Source organism: Dysidea avara, chromosome 3, assembly GCF_963678975.1.
Source record: "Dysidea avara chromosome 3, odDysAvar1.4, whole genome shotgun sequence".
NCBI lineage: Eukaryota > Metazoa > Porifera > Demospongiae > Dictyoceratida > Dysideidae > Dysidea > Dysidea avara.
Window position 1 is genome coordinate 13975193 of NC_089274.1, and position 20363 is coordinate 13995555.

General features: G+C 37.3%; 1 protein-coding gene across 2 annotated transcripts; it reads right to left on the reverse strand.

The window, feature by feature from the left end:
• Window positions 1-1497: 1497 nt before the first annotated feature.
• Window positions 1498-20355, reverse strand: LOC136249486 (uncharacterized). Of its 2 annotated transcripts, XM_066041510.1 has the most exons (22): window positions 19931-20053; window positions 19611-19847; window positions 17425-18174; window positions 16458-16569; window positions 16057-16208; window positions 14283-14403; window positions 12598-12722; window positions 12309-12399; window positions 11184-11279; window positions 10987-11133; window positions 10749-10889; window positions 9232-9391; window positions 8771-8872; window positions 8633-8721; window positions 8504-8563; window positions 8308-8453; window positions 7642-7783; window positions 7459-7593; window positions 7256-7387; window positions 6797-6943; window positions 3352-3548; window positions 1498-1744 (listed from the first exon to the last, which is right to left on the reverse strand). In XM_066041510.1, the coding sequence occupies exons 2-22, from the start codon at window positions 19781-19783 to the stop codon at window positions 1624-1626; spliced, it is 3339 nt and encodes a 1112-aa protein (XP_065897582.1). In that variant the 5' UTR covers window positions 19784-19847; window positions 19931-20053; the 3' UTR covers window positions 1498-1623. The 2 variants fall into 2 exon arrangements, with proteins under 2 accessions (XP_065897582.1, XP_065897581.1); XM_066041509.1 differs by having other exon boundaries at window positions 19611-20355.
• Window positions 20356-20363: the final 8 nt, after the last annotated feature.

The window sequence follows — 20363 nt, forward strand, 5'->3', positions numbered from 1 at the left end:
ATTTCGCGGTTTTGGAGGTAATCAGCGAAAATTTTAGCCTTGAAACAGGTAGACCTCCATATAGTCTAATACATTCTGGGAGTGTTTGCAAATCCCCTTATTTTAGCAACATTAAATAATTATTAAGGGACAGTGCCATATCACAATTGTTTTTCAATGCGCTTGTTTCTGGCCTAACTAATATAACGTCTTAATGATGTCAGCCAGACAATTTTATGTTTGCATATATAGCTGCAAGGCTACCTAAAAATTGAAGGCTACTTTGCAACTAACTAACTTAATTAGCTGTTGTCAGGTCACTACTGAAATTATAATTTTTATGGCCAGCTATATAAACATGATAGTAGGACTATAGTAGCTACATTTAGTGCATGAATATACCTGCAACTAGCTATATATAAAATATCTAGAGGTTGTGCAACTTGTGCATTTGATTAGTTGAGTCAAGGAGGATCCAAATTTTAAGAAAGGGGGAGGGGTGGTAGGCACCAGCCTATTATGCCGGCATAATTTTGAGTATAACAGGTGCCTGAAAGCATCAAGCATAATGCTAGCATAATAGGTAGAATAATTGTCATACTGTAAGCAAAAATGCATGCTACAGAATAAGGTTGACTTACTTATATGGCATTAAGTAGTTATCTGACACCACTGTTATTATAGTTTACAATGCAGCCAAATTCTTAATGCACAACAAGTACTTTTTACATTTAACCAGTTGTTCATAAGCCAAAGTTTATTACTATCCATAGAAAGTAACAAAACATTGGAACTGTGGCAATACTTTTGAGCATAATAGGCAAAAAATTTGAGCACTGCAGCATAGCATAATAGGCAAAATTAAAAGCATAATAGGCCGGTGCCTAAGGGGTGGGAGTGGTCAAATATGCCCAATTCTTTTTCATATTTGGAACTGGTTTACAATTTGTAATAATTATTTTGTGCAAATGATGTGCACTCTTAATCAAAAGTACAGTTAGCAGCAGAAGTAGTATAGGCAAACTCCGACAGCCTTAGAGAGCCTGAACCACTCACCATATAGATTGACAGACATAAAGGCCATGAAAAGATAATTATTTGTTTCTGGTTGCCTGCCTCATCATGCAGTGACATTCAAGTTTACAATTTTCAAACTGTTGAAAGGTTTTTTTGCGATTTGCAATATGTAAAGATGCAGATGTGCTTTATACACAGCTACAGTATCACTTGACAGCCAGTGGTGGGGGTGGTGGTAAGGGCATTCCATCTAGCCTGGGTATGATGTTATTAAATGTACTGCTATGTCAAATGTGGTGCACCACATAAATAAATAGACTGGTCCCTAGTCAAGTTGGTAGGACCAGAAAGATTAACTTTGTGTGGCCTAATCAGAACTACGTGAAATCATTCGTGCATGGTTTAGCATCTGCCTTGTATACAAGCTCTTCAAACCAGGGTGCTAATGTACCACTTAGCTTACATAGGCCTAATATTTTCTTTTCACGGATCATTAGTCACTAAACTTCTTCAGTCTCAAATTTTGGTGTACATAAACCATGTTTTAATTTATGAAATCCAATAGATACATCAGTATAATAAAACATAATATATGCATAAGTTAAATAGTATTAATACACTTCACAATCATGTTTCATCAGACTGTGGTAATAGCTGAATTCCATCATCAGTAGTAACAAGTAGATAGGATGACATTGTTGCAGATGGTACATTGGCATAACTCCAACCATCGCTATTAAATCTTGAACTAGGTATAAAGTGAAAAAAGATTACAGGTATGTACAGACAGACTTTTGCATGTTACTTTTTTCATGCACAAGCCAAATTAATGGGTGGCTTTTTGTTACTATACAAAGATAATAATTAGCTATAGCATGCAGACAAAGTTCAGTTTAGATGTACTAGCCATACGTAACCTTTCACACCTCAAATCGAAGGAGTTGCCAGGGCTACATTAGCAATGTAGCCCAGCAAAATCGATTGTGCATGGGATCAATTTATACTTATGTGATTGCTACACATGACTTGGATAACCAAAGCATTTTTGCTATCCTTGCTTTCCTACAAGTTGAAAAACGCTGGGCTGATGTGAGAACTAGTGCTATAGCAAGTGTTTCCACATGTTTTCAAATACAGACCACACCCACATTACACAGAATAACCACTCTACAAGCAAGCTTACCCATCTAGGCCTTTAGTAAACTCTGTAATTGCCCTCAGTTCTCGGGACTGTGGTCTTCAGGCTGTCAGGCATATAATATCAGGCAAAACCCTCATGCCCGTGTTACAACTATTACATGTAACTCATGATTAGTGAACTTGTGCATGACATCAAAGGAAAGAATGAATGGTGCCAAACATAAAAGAAAATTAATTAGGAATTCACAAACCATCAATTACTGCTAAACTATAAAGATGAGTTCATTTGCAAAGTCAGATAGTCTTAGTAAAAGGAATTGGCATTCACTTTGTTTTCAGCTATGTATGGTCTGCCTGTTGCACAACAAGACGTGTGTGACTGCAATCAATCCACTAACTTTAATGTATGAGAAGTGAAACAAAAATTCCAGAAAATTCCTGTAATAACCAGCACAAGATCTCTATTAATACTTAGCAGTATTAATAGAAGTGGGACACAATCGAGGACAAAGGTGAGCTCATTATGCATAAAAATGCATGTCCTGATTAAGTGTTGCTAAACAGAGAAGAAATCAGTGTTAACCATTAACAGACTATACTGCAGCAGATAGCTAATTATAGTCAGTCATCATATAAAAAGCATTGTTAGATTTTACAGAAAGTTAATGAAACTGTTTTAGTTTGTTTGGAAGGAATGCTTGGGGGAAAGGTGAGATCGGCGTTTGTTTGGTGGGAAATGCAAACCTTCACCATGCAGTACTACAAAACACTAGCTACTGCACTGTATGATGAAGATGCTATTCACAGTAGAACAATAAACTTTAAACTCATAATGGTTGCAACGACAAAAATTGTTTAATTTAAGGCACACAAAGAGCCTTTACAAACACTTATTTATACATTTCCATAGGGATAACACTAGTACTTCTAAGGTTGATGACTGTTTATAAACTCATAGAATTTTTGTTGATCCACATAAGTTGGTATTAAAATTCACAATTGGATCCCCATCATGCGGTTTCATGTTTTATGGCATGCATGCAGTTATTGTACAATGTGCAAATGCTAATTAAAATGCAACTTGGGTGGTATACATCTCAAAAACACCATGTAATGCCCACATGTATAATATGTGTATAGGAAAGTGTATCTTTCAGCTAACTCATTCACACACTGGCTATATACTGTGTATAAATCTCAAAATTCGCAACTTACGGTTCAGTTGATCTTGGAATGAATTTTGCACAGTATTTTTTCATTCTCATACCAGCACACACAATTAATAATAATAATAACGTAGCCACAATTGGCAGGTAGTTCAACAGTATCATCAGTGTGAATGCTAACTGTTGTGTTTTGATGTCATTTCCACAGTTACTTTCATATTGTATCACATTCAAAATATCAGCAGTCTGAAACAAAAGAATAACAATAGTAGGCTAAGCATACGTATATACAGTAAGTGGACTGAAGAAAAGGGTAACATTAGAAGTTGTTTACAGAAACTGAGTCATCAACATGTGTAGATGAAACCTTATAAAATGACCTAGAATCTGCAAAAGTGATGTCATATGACAGGTCAACAGATAGAATAAAAGGACCTTTTGAACTCTGTCTATAGCCAGTGAATAGAGATTAGAGAAGGATAGGACTCAGTACAGCCAGGCTGAAGATACAGCAGCTAGCAGAAGATTGGATTAAATTGACTATTTTTGTTACTTCTAAATTACTGATATCGCTGTCAATAAATATCAATATTCTTTATTCATTGAACAGGTCTTTAGAACATGGACCCTCAGGTATCTAACACCTTTGCTCACAAAAATATTGATAAGTGAATACAAGAGTTAATAATAGTGGAAGGTTATTATTAACTCTTGGTGAAAATATAAGCTACGCCCATTGAATATACATATACAGACCTCCTTCAATTACTCTAATAGACCATACATAACATGTAGAAGTGATGAAATACTATAATAGAATGGTACGTCAATTATACCAAAGTGTTCACATTAGTGACCATTAAATTAGATTATTTTATATATGGATAACTGAGGGTTCACTGTACATAAAGATCTCTTAGGGAGTTAGAAATGCATTTTGCTAGTAAACAGTATTCTGAACAAGAGATAACTGAGGATTCACTGTACATATACTGATAGGTTATTAGCACTTCAAAATAGCAACTACTGCTAGTAGGCACAATAACCAATTATAATCCTAAATAACAAGTATAAGAAAAATAGGAATTTTAAACTAGAGTAGGGACAATGTATAGTAGCACAATAAAAAGTACTGAAACAAGCTGGATTGGAGTAGTATGTAATGTCCAATTGCTGTAAAACAATAAGAAGCAAATATGCTGTTGAGATTGAAATACACAGTTGCTTCCTATTGTTTTACAGCTATTGGATATTACATACTACTCCAATCCAGCTTGTTTCAGTACTTTTTATCGTGGTACTACATTGTCCCCACTCTATAGTTTAAAATTCCTAATTTTTCTTATATTTATTTGTGAACTTTTTCTGCACGTTCATGACAGCGTTGAAACCGGGTCGGGTCATCCGGGTCACATTTTCTCCGGGTCATCCGGGTCTGACCCGGTTTACAATTTATCCGGGTCTGACCCGGATTGGATCACGTGAGAAACGAAATTGTTCGTTTGATGACGTGGAAACTTATAAATGCTATCGCGTAGCTCTTTCGTGAGCCACGCCCACTTATCGCATTACCAACATACGCTCAGCCATTTGTAGTAAGTGTAGTATGTAGCACGAAACTGAGGGTATCTATGGTGAGGGGTAGCTATTGTCAGTAGGTGAAGACGTTTTTTTTTTTTTTTTTTTTTTTTTTGGTCTTCAACCTACAGCTAGGCTGAAGTTGCAATATTTACTCAACACGAATGGAACGCTCAAAATGTAGACTCGTTCGCTCGCTCGAGACTAGCTGAAACACGTCTCGGCTTTAATTAATCCAGGTCACATCCGGGTCAATCCGGGTCACATCCGGGTCAGTGGGTCATCCGGGTCAGCAGTAGTGACCCGGTTTCAACGTTGGTTCATGACCACTAAACACACTTTACATTAATGCAAATTAATCTAACTGGATTTTTGAAAATAGGTCTTTAACACTCATCCGTATAGGAGCTGTATATATATAGCCCTGAAAATTTTCATCCACTTAGCAATGTTGGTCCTAACCATTGACCAGACTTGAAGTCATTAGTTTCCATCTGTCTGAAGCTATGAATCATTGAACTTGGCAAATTGGATGAGTGCATGGGAAGACCCCTTTTCACAAAACCGATAGTTAATGACAGCAATATAATTATAAGGGTATAAGCAAGTATTCAGCAAATCTTTGCCAATTGCATTTTATTAAAAATACAACACACAACATATTATTGCTAAACTTTATTCACTTCAAAGTTCATCAAGTTATCTAGCTTAGGTTTACTCACTAACTTTGTTTACATGGTATTATAGCTATATTATGTGATTTGCTTGACACATCATGTGAAGAAACACAAAGAAAGTCATGAAGGAAAGAAGCTACCAGTCCGAATAATGATGAAGCAAACAAGAGAAACAGCTAATGTGCAGGGGCGGATCCTAGGGGGCTCAAATGGAATCCCTTTTTTGACTGACAAGTTTTTCTTCAATTCGATAAAACTAAAATCAGTTTTATCACACTTATTACGAGATTTTATACTTTTAAAACCTTTTTTTGCAGCAATACTTCAAATATCACTTGAAACTACTATCTTTCTGCAATAGACGCCTCTAAAAATAATTATTGTCTTTATCTTCTAAAGCTATTACAGCAACTGTTAAATGCTTCAGTTGCATTTCTAAAGGAATAAATGGTAAGATTTAACAGTGAAACATTGCTGGGAAGTCTACCATAAAGAGTGGAATTTCCTCGTCTGGATCCGTGCCTGTAGTGACCAGTGTTGGCCACAGCAAACGTTCAGAAACACAAGTATTTAAGTTAATTTTGTTAAAAACAAACACTTGTCTCTGATGACATTGGATAGTCTCGTGCCCAGACTGCTTTTTTCTTTTTGTGTGGGGGCGGAGAAATAAAAAAGAATGCTACACAAAAAGAAAAAAAAAAGCATCTGGGCACGAGACTAGACATTGGAGAGCTCACTCAGCACTGCAACGTCTACAACACGTGTCCACGAGTGTGCAGGCATTACATAATACTATATTACATAATGTTATGTAACGTGTAGCTATGGAATCCCTACTATTGATGAAAAACCTTCACTGGAACAGAAGGATAAAAGGCAAGACAATAGTGCATGCATTGTATGTTTATCAATATACCAAAGATTTCTTCTTAAGTGAATTTGAAAATGTTTTTGTGGAAGATGTAGGACTGTAGTTGTACCCAGTTTTCTGCTATGCTTGACTGAACGCATCAAGCAGGCAGTAGAAAATTCCGCCAAAAAAATATTTTTAAACTTCTGTAGCAACTTGACAAAAACGTTTCAAGTCGATTTGAAGGCACTTTTGGGCTTGATTTTATATTATGTAGTTGCGAAGATAAATCAAGGCAGGTTTTTGGGTGATATTTTATCACTGGCCATGCCCACACTACAGCACTATTGTATTGTATAATATGACACTCCTTGAACTATATTTCATACCTGTATGTCATCTGTTGATTTTATTAATTGTAGTAAGAAGAAATCCACCAAATATATAATCTCCAAAGCATTCACAAGATTTCTTTTAAATGGTTGCATGTATCCAAACAAAAAGACAAAACAAATCAACAGTAGCATTGGTGGGGCCTGTAAAATACAGCACAGTACTAAAAACACCTGATAATCTGCAAACATGAAATGGGGATATTATAAAATGTGCTTACGTCCCAGTGAAGCCATACTTCAAAAAGATTTATTGGAATTGTATGGTAGTTATTGCCTAGCTGGGCAATGATACCACATTGTCCAATAAGGTGTTAAATGTAGTGTCAGTATAACGTGTTTATGCAAGCTGAATATGAAGCCACATACATCAAAATTTTACTTGGGTATAAGCATAGCAGTCACAGATATTATACAGTCGTCCTTGGCTGTATGTGAAGCTTGTGGTATACTTACATGATTTCCAGGTACAGCAATGATAAACAGAATGATAAAATATCTTCTAGCTAACTCTACTGCTGACCACCACCTATATTCCTGCTTGAATGGCATTGTCAAAACATTTGACAATTTAAATGCCCATCTCCTCTAAAAATGCACATTAAAAACATTCATAAGTGTTATAGCAAAATATTAACACATAATGCAATTGAACACACTTTTATTAGTCTCAATGACACAGCTGCTATCAAGATAACTAGTAGTACGGCAAACACCAAGACTATTATTGCAACAGCTGCCAATCCAGCATGACTCCCAGTGAAGCATTCCACTGTACCATCAACAAACCAAATCTACCAGTAATAACATATTATCCACTGTGTTGTGTTAACTGTTCTTACTAATTTCTTATTCCCATTATCGTCCTCCAGTGAGGGACAGTGTAAAATAGATACTGAGGTATATACCAAGTGACTGAATATTAACATCACAAGAGTCCATACTCCATCCCAAGATGTTCTCCATTTCCTATACATCTTCACCCTTACAAATGTATGCAGTGGTACAGTCAGGGTAGGGGTAGGGGCAGTGGAAAGTGTGTGTGTGTGTGGGGGGGACATTGATAATCACAATGGAGTTTGAACCATGCAACAGATATGGACACTATTCATGTGGGTCTAGGGGCTTTTCCCCAGGAAATTTTTGACATTAAAGAGAGCATTTTAGACAAATAATTTTCAAAAGAAATATAAAGTGACTGTTCTATGAGAGTGATTGACATTTCTACTAGAGTGGTTGACTGTAGTATTAGAGTATCTCGACTTTTTCTTACAAGCACTGCTCAATAAAAGTGTGTATACATGTGTGTGTGCATGTGTGTGGGGAGGGGGGTAGGGCCTCCTATTCCACTGCCCATGTATGGAGTCAATGAAATGACACAGAAACCACGTATGTATTTATATACAATGTGCCACAATAACATAATATCTATACATGAGTGTTGAACAGTAACAGCCAAAATGACAGATCACTTTGTAGTGTTAACATAAGTTTGGATTTTTGCTCACCGTTTTAATGTGGCCATCAACAGTAGGAGAAATATCACAACCAGCAAAGGAATATATCTTAAGGCATAAGTCATTACAGCAGTCATTCCAGATGACAAACAGAAGTCGTAAGGGAAGTAAAGACTGAGTACACTAGAAAGATAAAGCTAGAGAAATATACAATCTAATTTTTGTGGATTATAGTAATTCTACTTACGTTTGTCTGCTGAATATAACTAAATGAGGTCTGATAACTGTCAGTGACATATCCTGTTATCTAGTAAGTGAAATATAGTATACATTTCAGTATGCCAATTCTTAGGAGTCAAACAGGAAACATACTAACTTGAATATAAAATAAAAATGGGTACATCCATGCTGGCAAAGATATGGAGAGCAGCAGTATAACAGCTCCTATCATCACTCCAAATATAACTGGTGAACAGTGTTTGCAAAGTAGAGCACAACACAATGTTCTGCATACCAACTGCTCCAATGAGAATACTATTAGTGCTGCTACACTGATCACACCTGTCCAATAGTACAGTCATTCCAGTACCATTTGTACACTGACCACATAGAACACCTGAGATGCATAGTAGAAATTATGACTCACAAAGTTTATGCACACAACAAACAAGTGGCACCTAATAATGCCTTGAAGACAACTGCCACTGTAGGACTGTTCAAGTAGAACACTTTATTAGAATTATTTGTAAGGATGCAGAATGTATAAGTATGCACACTTTATTATGATTGAATGAAGTACATACATGTGTGCACCCATGTTACACATAATACACGCATACCCAAACCCTAAAACAAAAACACACTATTCTTTTGTACATGCACGCATGGTTGCATCAACAGATTGTACACACATACGCACACACACGCACGCACACACATGCACGCACACACACAACACACATACACACAACACACCTTTCCTGTTACAGTTACACTGATTGTCTTGTTGTTCATAATAGTAGACACTACTACAGTGACATCTTCCATTCTCCTCCAGTTCAATACATTGACAATACCCATGTGGACACTGGTAGTACTCTAGTCTGCCATCAACAGCATGAGCCCATAGACCAAGCTGTACGTATGTACAGTTATATTAAACATTAAATTATAAGACCATCCACATGTACAGGTTGTAGGAAACAGACACAAGATGTTTATATATGCTTTGCAATTTTCACTAACATGGCAGTCTGCTTAACCCTAATCTTCAGTATGAGATATCGCTTTGTTGAACGAAAATAAACTTTCTTGTACTCATCAAGCTGAAATATGCAACTTCTGCTTATAACAATGTTATGTCAGTGTAGACATGTTACCATAAATTTATGTTCAATATTTTATCTTGCCATGTGTTTGTCTTCGTCACATATTGTAAGGTTAGTTCCTTAGCTATAGATATGCAATCCACCATAGGATACATGGAGTGCAGGCCTGTAGAATTTGAAGCGAATTGCTGATGAAATGTGGGATAAAGTGTACAGTGTTCCCTCGATAATGTTATCCAAATACTTGGTTACCTGAACAGTAGAAATGACTGCTTTATTAGAGTATTTAGTATAAGATGTATGTTCTATTAGAGTATTTGAACAGGCTTTGTATATACATGAATGGGCTTTGAACTTTTTGATTATCTAAACATGTCTTGGTCTATAATTGAGGGAGCACTGTATGCAGAAAAATGTCAAAGAGCTGCACTCCGTAGTGGAATCCTGAAGAAGAAATTGCAAATGAATTCCTATCCCATGGGTGTGCCTTTTACCATCGATCGACAGTGTACAGCTGCATCGGCTGTCCCACCAAGTGCAAAGCAACTATGCTAAAAAAACCTGTTTACAAACTTGTGATAATGGTATCTTTCACTCTGTACAGCACTGAAAAGTTTTTAATATAAACTTGATAGTGCCAAGCCAACTCTACGGCAATTAAAGTGCAGCAAATCTGGGTGCTGAGTTTGCAGGATCATAGACAGACGGACAGATAGCTTTATGACATATAAGAAATTAAATCGATGAAATAATTAAAAGCCTTACAGCAAATTATATGTATACATAAAATTATTATCAACTGCCACATCATAGAAGCAATCACACAGATATATGAACACACTGATGCTACTTCCTATTGTTTTAGCTTTGGGAATACATGTACGCATATCACCTGGGAAATACATGGCTGCTAACTTGAAACTAATTCTCCTATATTTACAAGCCCCCACCTTTTCAATGGGATAAAAATTTTATGACAATAAAACACCTACAATTTCAAAACTCTGTACAGCAAATACATGCGTTCAAGGGATTTAATTGTGGTCACCTAACTTTACATATGTGTATGTAGCCATAATTTTAAGTAGAGGTTTTAATTGCTCATGTCTGCTGCAAGACTGCACCGACTATTTTAATGCATACGGACACATTTGTTACACTTACACGAAGCACAATTGCAGTGAAGTCATCAAAGCAGTCAATTATAAACTCATCATTCTTGTTACACTCACACACATCATTTAGGACATAACCCGGTAGACAGGCCATCCCATTTAATGTGACATTACGCATATCTAATTCTGCCTGTGAAGTGACAATAACACAAAAAGTTTGTAAAAGTAAACAGGATGTGTTTATATACATTGATCGTAACCTTCAATCCTTATCACGTATCACATACCGAAGATGTCAAAGTCATCAATGGTTGAACAGTGAGGTTGCTCCTGAAGCTGTGAATCACTTGTGTGGAGACTTTATAGGTAAAATTGTATAATCGGTCAACAGGCTTTACTATAACAGCAGATGGATCCAGACTGATAGAGTTATTCTGAAATTAGTATGTACTGAATTAACAGTATAGAGATCATTTCAGCTAACTTGAGAGGTGAGTGTCAATATTCCTGCTGCTGGTAGCCCTGATAAGTCACGAGCATTTACTCTGATAGAAAATTTTCTACCCGGAAATGTGCTTATCTGTTAATAGTGTAAAGTGAGAGAATTATATAATGTTTGACTGGATTTTAGAAAACCAATCCAAATTGCACATTAGAAGTTATGAGATAAACATTTTAAGTCATTTATAACTTGCCAAGGGAAGTAACCATGCATATAAAATTTACACAAGAGATGTATACCTTCAGACCACTTCCAGTGCTTGTAGCTGCTTGTAGAGTTTCCGGCCAAGTAAAATAGAAAATCTTAGCAGTTGGATGAGCAAAGTAATATCACGAGTGCTCACAAAGGGTGGGAGGTGGAGTGGCGAGAAAGTGGTTAAACTTCAAAATGGAGGTATACCACGATTGAAGCCCAGGCATGAGATTCAAGGGCTGTGCTAGTTCCTTAGTGGCTCATATTCAGCAAAAACCACACAGAAAATGTTTGTCCAACTACGTATATGAGTCCATCCACCTGTGCACCACTGATTCTCATGTAGACAGGTCCTTTACACGACCAGAAACCATGATTCAAGCTTGCCACACCACCCAGATAAGACGTCTGTTAAAACCAGCCTCAAGTAGTTTGAATAATGCTGAGGGTCAGAACCAATAGACTGGTAGTGTAGCTATCCACTGGTGGTGTTAGTTTAATTTTGCCTGATGTGTGATTTGGATTGGTTTTGTGAAACCCGGTCACACTATAATACAAGTATACGGAAAAATTACAAATTTTAGGGATCATAGGAAAAATAGGGAAGCAAGGGAGGTTCACCTGCAGATATACTAGTGAAAATTTAATCTCTAATTCAGTCATGAGTAGCCACACAGGTTGTAATTGTAAAACAGGACACATATGACATGAAACAAAACAGGTAAAAGGTGGCAAAGAAATTCTGTTTTCAAGCCTATATTTTATTATTTTGGTCCAAGTACTTCTAAATAAATATTTCAGAGCCCTAAATAATTATAATGGAGCATGGAGCTTTGTGTGCATGCAAAGGCTACCTTATACAACACACTACTATGTGTCTCTATTCATAACAAAACACAAACATCAAATACTCACAGTTGTATTAAACACATCAAAGTTAACAAGTGGAGTCTGTACATTGAACTGTGGATCAGTTTTGTTGACATGTCCAGTATTAGTGTTATTACTACATGTATAAAGCATTTGATTGTTAATAGACAGCATACATAATTTCTAATGATCTCATGTTGCACTGCAAAGCTTATCTGTATTTATTTGAATGTAAAGGAATTCATTTTGTATATTCGTATGCATGTAAGTAAGTACATAAGAAAATCTATTACTACAAATGTTTGTTTATAGAGAATCACTATCATTTTCATACCTGTACTTCACAAAAGGCCAATAAGATAAAAGTTTGTCTGCACTGTTTGAGAGGCAATGCTCTGGCTGGTTAATGTAAATGACTGATCCTACAATAGCTGTGTTTCCAGTGAGATTAATATCAACCTAGACAATCAAGATGTACGCAACACAAAGATCGAAGTATTGCCAGTAACTGGGTACCCATTAAGCATGTTTGCATTACTATGAGTTTGTGTAAATTGTGGATTTAATTTGTTGTACATGGTTGTGACTCAATACTTGTTTGTACTACACACGCAAACTTAAATCACGACTAATAGAGCTGTGTAAGCAGACATAGCTATTACACAAAATCTTGCATCTTGCAGTTTTAAAACAGTTTTGGTTTCACCACAGCATAGCTTTTTCATTGGGGGTGGTGCATGGTGGGCAATTTACAGCACATTTTAGAACTTTGCATGGGCGAGATCAAAGGAAAAGGAGTGCTTTAAATTTCACAAAGTACACTTTAGGGCAAACGGTACCTTTATTGTAGGATTAAAGCACTCTTTGCTGTGCAATAAATCACTCTTTGTGGGCAATAAAGCACAATTTCCCACGTGCTCTAGTGCAGGCTAATAGCCTGCGGCACTCACGCCAGTACGACTAATCACCCAAGCTGGTGCAGGCTGATAGCCCTTGCCGTGCTGTGTGATCAATTACCCCAGTCAATACGAGTTCTACCACTGGATTGCTTTTATAGAGTTATTTAAATAATATATAAAAATAAGGTAACGTTGCTGTTACGTTTGTTAATGTAAATTGACAAGTCCTGGAGATATCATGGAAGTATTTCACCATGTGTCACAATAGAATCGATTGTGGGCTGTGACCAAACCTGCCAAAATATGTGATGAACGTCTACCATACCAAACTATGGTGAACTACACATGAGTTACTTTGTTAAACTAGTTTGTGTGCATTCAGGCTGCTAATAATTTGTGCAACGTGTGTTGATTATGAGTCCTAGTGTATGGCTGCAAGCTACGACTAGAAAGTTCCATTGCCTTGCTCATGCTATATGAAAAATAAAGCATGAGGTGCATGGCCGAGATGCTAATAAAGCATGAAGTGAAGCACTCGCATCAATGCTTTTAACATATACATAAAATGATGTGGGGCAGGGATACTGGAGCAAGTCAAGGAGATAGGGCAACTTTGGCAATGAAAATTACGCAGGGAATTAAAGCGTACTGAGACATGGATGCCATTCCTGGGATCTGGAGGCATGCCCCGATACAGGAAAAATTTTCATATCTTAGAAGCTAGCTCAGAAGATAGCTAGTATAAACTGTATTCACTATGTTGCCACAGGTAAATTACATATCTACTTGCAGTCTTTAATAATCACAACAATTGTATTAGAGTGATTGACTGCTCCATGATAGGGTATCTTTTGTTAAATCCATTGATTAGTAAAGGTCTAGGCCTGCCATCCTGTTTCCCCTGCCTATGGTGGGGATGGGAGTTTGGTACCATTCCTCTCTCCACACTTTCAGATTATCCTTACAGATTATCAGAAGCTTGAGCCCAGGAATATAGCCAGAGAAGGATAGTAAATTAGTAAATAAAAGTGAATTTTAGAAATAAGTATTGTGTGCTGTCACTCCTACACGATCACCATTATACCTTGTTAACAATATTTGCAAAAACATACATACTTACATTTGTCCAATTTCTCGGTGGTACAAATGGCTCTTCATACTGCATGAAACATAAGTTTGTAGTTCTACCAATGGAGAGTGAGAATCTGTTGGGTGTTTCTGCTACAATACCAGCACCAAAACTAAATAAGCAAAAAACCAGTAATGGATAATAACGCTTCATTATTAGATACAGAAGCTATATAACTGGAGCTCTGGCAGTATTCAGTTCAACCACACGAAGAAAACAATGTGGGCTGCTTGTTGAAAGATTAAATGAATTGAGCTCTTTGGCAGATGACACATATCTGCATATATGTGTCAGATATGCATATGCATTGGAAGATTTGATGTATACATGTATAGTCAATACTTCAAAAGTGCAACCAATTTAAGTACTTTAATACCATTTTCGTTACCACAAAACAGCAAAATAAAATTTGGTGCAAAAAATCTTTAGTGACAATAAACCTCACCAATTTGTGATTTGAACCTATGCATGTACACCTACTAACCAAATAAGAAATTCAAGCTCACATGTTATCTTGATGCCTACCAACAAAGCCATCAAGTCACTTGAGGAAGCATGGAGTTTATTAGCATCAGTAATGGACTGTATGGTAAATGTACATATGTATGTACAGTATCTTATGTTGTGTAACTTGTGTTACGTGATTGTAAGTTTGTATGTGTGTTTCTTCTGCCAGGAAAGAGCGGCTGTGCTAACTGGCTTGAGTTTAAATTATTAATCAATCAATCAATCAATCACTCACTCAATCTGACCGATACCAATTCTTGATAACAACAAGTATAAGGAAAAATAAGTTCAATTAGGGATCATAGGAAAATAGTAGGAAATAAGGGAGGTCGCCTACACCTGCAGATATACTAGTTAGCATTTAATCCCTAATTCAGTCTATTCCCATGACTGAATTATGTTCACTAGTATATCTGCAGGTGCAGGCGACCTACCTTGTTTCCCTACCTTTTTTTCCTATGATCCCTAATCAAAGTTAAAATTCATAATTACACTTGTTTGTTTACTTTTTTGACTGGTGAACCCGCGTATACCGCATCAAAAGAAAGGATGGTGTCAGAGTTAATGTTTTGTCTGAACAAGTGCCCCAGCTATCAATCATTGACTCGAAAGTGAAATGGCCATTACACTTCACTTTCAGCTATGTTCAGCCCGTTACACAGCGCTACAAATGAAGAACAGCAGGAGAAGCGTCTCGGCAATCAATCCAGCCACCATGAAAAATACAGACACTATGTGCACCCCAACTATCAATTACTGACTCGAAAGTCAAGTGGCCATTATGGTTCGCTTTCACCTATTTTCAGCCAGTGTTACAAATGAAGGTGCCTCTGTAATCAATCCAGTCACCATGGAAAATACGGACGATTCCCATTTACAAATGGAAAGCCATCCATCGCACTACCACCAGTGTTACAAATGAAGACGCCTCTGTAATCAATCCAGTCACCATGGAAAATATGGACGATTCCCATTTACAAATGGGAAGCCATCCATCGCGCTACCACGAATTGACACTTTGGACTTTCAGCAAAAAGAACTGGGACATAAAGGAGGACAAACGTAAGTCCATGAAGCGTGCATTTAAATTAAACCTCCATGATCCCTAATATACAGTACTGTATGTACTAATAAGTATCAACACAGCCCTAAATATTACTTAATTTTGCAAAACATTTGACTGATTCATATAATCAACTCTAAAATATTCTCACAGATGCATGCATTTTATAACTATTATGCAGACATTCACACGCACCTTCCAGTGTTGTCAACAAAGTTCAAGAATGCACCAGAATGTAATACCATTTGACTGAGTGAAGTCAAGTAGAGTGCACCACCATCATAGTTCTCTACATTGTTACCACCCAATTCCACATGTCCATAAAATGACAGTGTAGACGACAATGCCTATCAGTATCATAATATAATCAGAGAGAAGACTCTCATTTATCCAAACCTCAATGGTCTCAGGCAATGATATAACTGTTCAAATAAGTGAATTGTTCAGTTGTACAGATTTTAGTTCAAATACTCTAATAGAACGTACAATTATTCACTACACTCAAAATATTCTAATTGAACAGTCATTTTAATTTGGGGTTAAAATGAGGGTACAAATAAATGAGAGTTGGATAACTGATGGTCTATTGTACTCACTCTAATGGTAGGACCTCGATTCTTCATCAACATATTTGTACCATGGAAGGCCACTGGGGAGTAAGCTGAGAATACTGTACCACCATTAACACCAAAGTTTCCAATAAACGTGCTATTGAAAAAGAATTATGCATGCATAATTGTACTAACATGTGTGTGTGTGTGTGTGTGTGTGTGTGTACATATGTGCTCGCATACACATTCATGTGTATGTGTACATGTTTACACATACTGGTGTGCAGATGGGAACGTGCATATTTGTGTAACTATGTGCATGATACTGCATATTTAGCATGCATATGAGAAAAGCCTAGAGAGGTGCATGTTCAAGGCAACATCAGCCACATGGGCGATGCATTAGCCTGAAGTACCAGATTTGATCCTCAGTTGCTGATTCTGTTTACTCATGTTGTTGAAAGGGGATTCTGGTGTTACGGGATCAGTATCACATAAAGGGTGCGGTCTACATGGGACTTCAGGTACCTAAACCATCAGTGGTGATGTATGATACAGCTACTTATGAGCTACTACATAGTTCTACACCTAAGGTGAATTTGCCTGCATTGACCTGCAGAACATGTTTAATGCACAAATGATTTCACTGGGTGGACATGACATTGCAACATTAGTAGCTCAAGGATTAGCCCTTGCATGCATGTGTGTGTGCATGCGTGTGTGTGTGCATGCGTGTGTGTGTGCTCGGTGCATGTTGGTTAGGGGGCAGCACAGCCAACTGGTTAGAGCACTGTCCTAAGGAACTTCGAGGTCTGCTATAGCCTCATGTGGGCTACTAGTCCCAACAGCACTGAACTAATAGAGTAGTGTACAGGTAGCCCAGTCAACTGGGTAGGCATACTAGGCATGACCACTAATACTACAGCCAAATATCATGTGTGTGCGTGCATGCATATGTGGTACATATGCATACGCGTGTGCACCGTGTGCATGTAAAAACATGATTCCTTACCAATTTAGTATGCTAATCGGAACACTTTGCTGATCAAACTCAAAATAGTTAACTTTTGATACACCAATGGCAGCACCACTTTCCCTCGCAGTATTACCAACAAATGTGCAGTTTTTATATGTTAGAAAATTCCTCAGATTATTTGTGGACCTTTGAAAGCGAACAGCACCAGTCAGTGGAGAACTATTCTCCAGAAAATAGCTATCTGAGATATTGACAGAGATAGCAGATCTTAATTGAACATTCCCAACCAATCCATACAACATGGCACCTGTAGTGGTCCCAGCCTGGTTTCTCAAGTAATGATTGCTTCTAAACACATGTGTCTGGTTTCGGGTTATATCTACGACAAGAAAATACAACCCACCAGCAAAAACATTTGCCCAGTTGTTTTCATAATAATTATTGGTCACAATTGAATAGACTGCAAGTTCAGTTTTTAAAGTGATTGACATTCCACCTCCCCTACCCATGACCAGGTTTGTACTTAATATATCGGTAGCTATGTGGACGTTACTGCCAAATGCAGTACTATTGTTACTAATAAACCTACAGGAGTCTACTAGTATGGTGATGTTGTCTGTAGCTGGACTTGCTCTGCCATCAAAGAATCCTATTGATAGACCACCAGAACTGCCTTGGAATCTGTCTCGTGAAAATCCTCCAGTGGAATTGTTGTGTTCAAATGTACAATTGACAACGTTAACATTAGGACAGTTGTAGATATTGACTGCTCCTTCCACACTGTTGCTATAAAATGTACATATAAAGTATAAAAATTGGCATGTGACCTTTATACTACAAAAAATAGAAATTTTACATTTGAGTATGAAAAAAAGCAATGAAACAAGGGAGGTTATCTACGTACACCTGCAGCTATACTAGCTGACATTTAATAGTATAGCTGCATGACCACAAAGGTAGCTAGGCATGTATTGTAGCTATTGTGGTTAGTAAAAAGGCATGTCTTGGGCCGAAGTGATGTCTAATCAAGCCCATAACCTTATCCATAGCCAAGTTATGCTAGGCTGGAAGCATCAGTCAGGCAGCCAATCAGTTAGCAGAAAGCTCAGTTAGAGAGTAGGAACCATAGCACATCAACAAAAAAGTACTGAAACAAGCTGGAGTAGTACGTGATATTAAAGCAATAAGAAGTGTTATGTCCCTACTGTGCATTCCTACAGTAGGAATATAACACTTCTTATTATTTTAATATCGTGCACTACTCCAGCTTGTTTCATACTTTTATCGATGCGCTATGGTTCCTACTCTAGTTGAAAATTCTAATTTTTTTGTGAACTTGTTTGGTTTACTAACATCTTTTGTACAATAACATAATTGTGACTGGTGAACCCACGCATACTGCATCAAAATGGTACCATGCGTCCCAGCTATTAATTATCGTCTGAAAAGTGAAGTATCCATTATGCTTCGTGTTCAACCCATTACACAACCGCATTACGAATCAAGGACTGTTCGAAAAGCACCTCTGCAATCAAAGTAGCTACTATGAAAAATACAGAAGATTTCTGTTATGAAGGGAAGCCATCATGCGCTACTACCAAATTGACACCTTTCGTTGCCAGCAAAGAAGAATGGGACACAAAGGAGGACACTGTTGCCAAATTGACACCTTTCACTGCCAGCAAAGATGAATGGGACACAAAGGAGGACACTGGTAAGTCCATGAAGAATGCATTGTATGTACTGCAGTATGCTAAAAGGCACGTGTCTGGCTGAAGTGACGTCAAACTGTGAAAAAATCAAGCCCGTAGCCTTAACCATTATCAAGTTATGCTTGTCTGAAGGCATCAGTCAGTCAGTCACTAGAAAATTCTGTTTTATAAACTTTAAAAAAAATTTCATAACTTGTTGAAAGCGTTTCAGGTTGATCTGAAGGCTTGTTTTACCTAACCAATACTGCTTCATCGTCGTCAGGTAAAAGTAAGGCTGGTTTTTGGGTGATGTTTTTTCATGCATGGAAACCTTTGTGGTCCCTACTATACAATAGTATCGTCAACAATACTGCCAAGATGTTATGATATCTTCATTATCGCATGTATTCCTGCATTCCAGCATGTACAACAGAATTTAGTTAGGGACACAATGAAAGCTATTAATCTACCATTAACCATTGATTTGTCAATTACATAATACACAATTCACAAACGGCACATTGATCTAACCTGAATCTCACATCTTCCATAACAACACGGGTAACATTCTCAATCCACAATGGTATTTTACAGTTACGAAATGACAGTCGGTAAAATCCAACATAGTCCAGTCCAGATAGTGGTACTGGCATGTTACCCATATCCACACATTCAAACACAACATGTTGTAAACCTGCACTCATGATCACAAAATTGACTTGCAAAGCTAACAACTGGGTAAGGTCGACTGTGTAGTGATCAGTAGTACTAGACACAGAAAATATCACACAATTTAACTGACTGTACACTACACCAGTCAAGCTGTCAATCAGTTCTTGTTGATTGCTAACCAATGCCGTGCCGGAGATTGTGTGTGGTGGACAGAAAGGGGTGGCACTTGATGAAGGAGCTTCGATCATCATCCAGGTCAGCAACGGAATGAGCCTTTGCAAGTTGACCATGCTTTAAGACAGCACAAATGATTGATGGAATTCAATAGATCTCCATTACCCTTGCCATTACCGTACGCAAGGAAATTTTGACGTCAAAAAAATTTGACGAACTGGTTTAATTCGTCAAATTTAAATTCGTCAAATGTTTATAAGCGCCCTTAAAAGTACAGTGCCTACAATTTCTTGATTTTCGTCAACATTTTATTCGTCAAATCTGCTGAAGTCTGAATTCGTCAAAGTTTTTTTGACGTCAAAATTTCCTTGCGTACGGTACTAGCTCGGTCCTGCGCGTATATTATCTATGGTCCAGACGAGGAAGCGTTTACTGAGA

Coding starts and splice junctions, on each gene's coding strand:
- LOC136249486 (XM_066041509.1), bottom strand. CDS start 20,041: ATGGTCAACTTGCAAAGGCTCATTCCGTTGCTGACCTGGATGATGATC. Junction 14,404..16,056: donor TTTGTTGACAACACTGGAAG/GTGCGTGTGAAT, acceptor TTGCTTATTTAG/TTTTGGTGCTGGTATTGTAG. Junction 8,873..9,231: donor GTGTAACTGTAACAGGAAAG/GTGTGTTGTGTG, acceptor TATGCATCTCAG/GTGTTCTATGTGGTCAGTGT.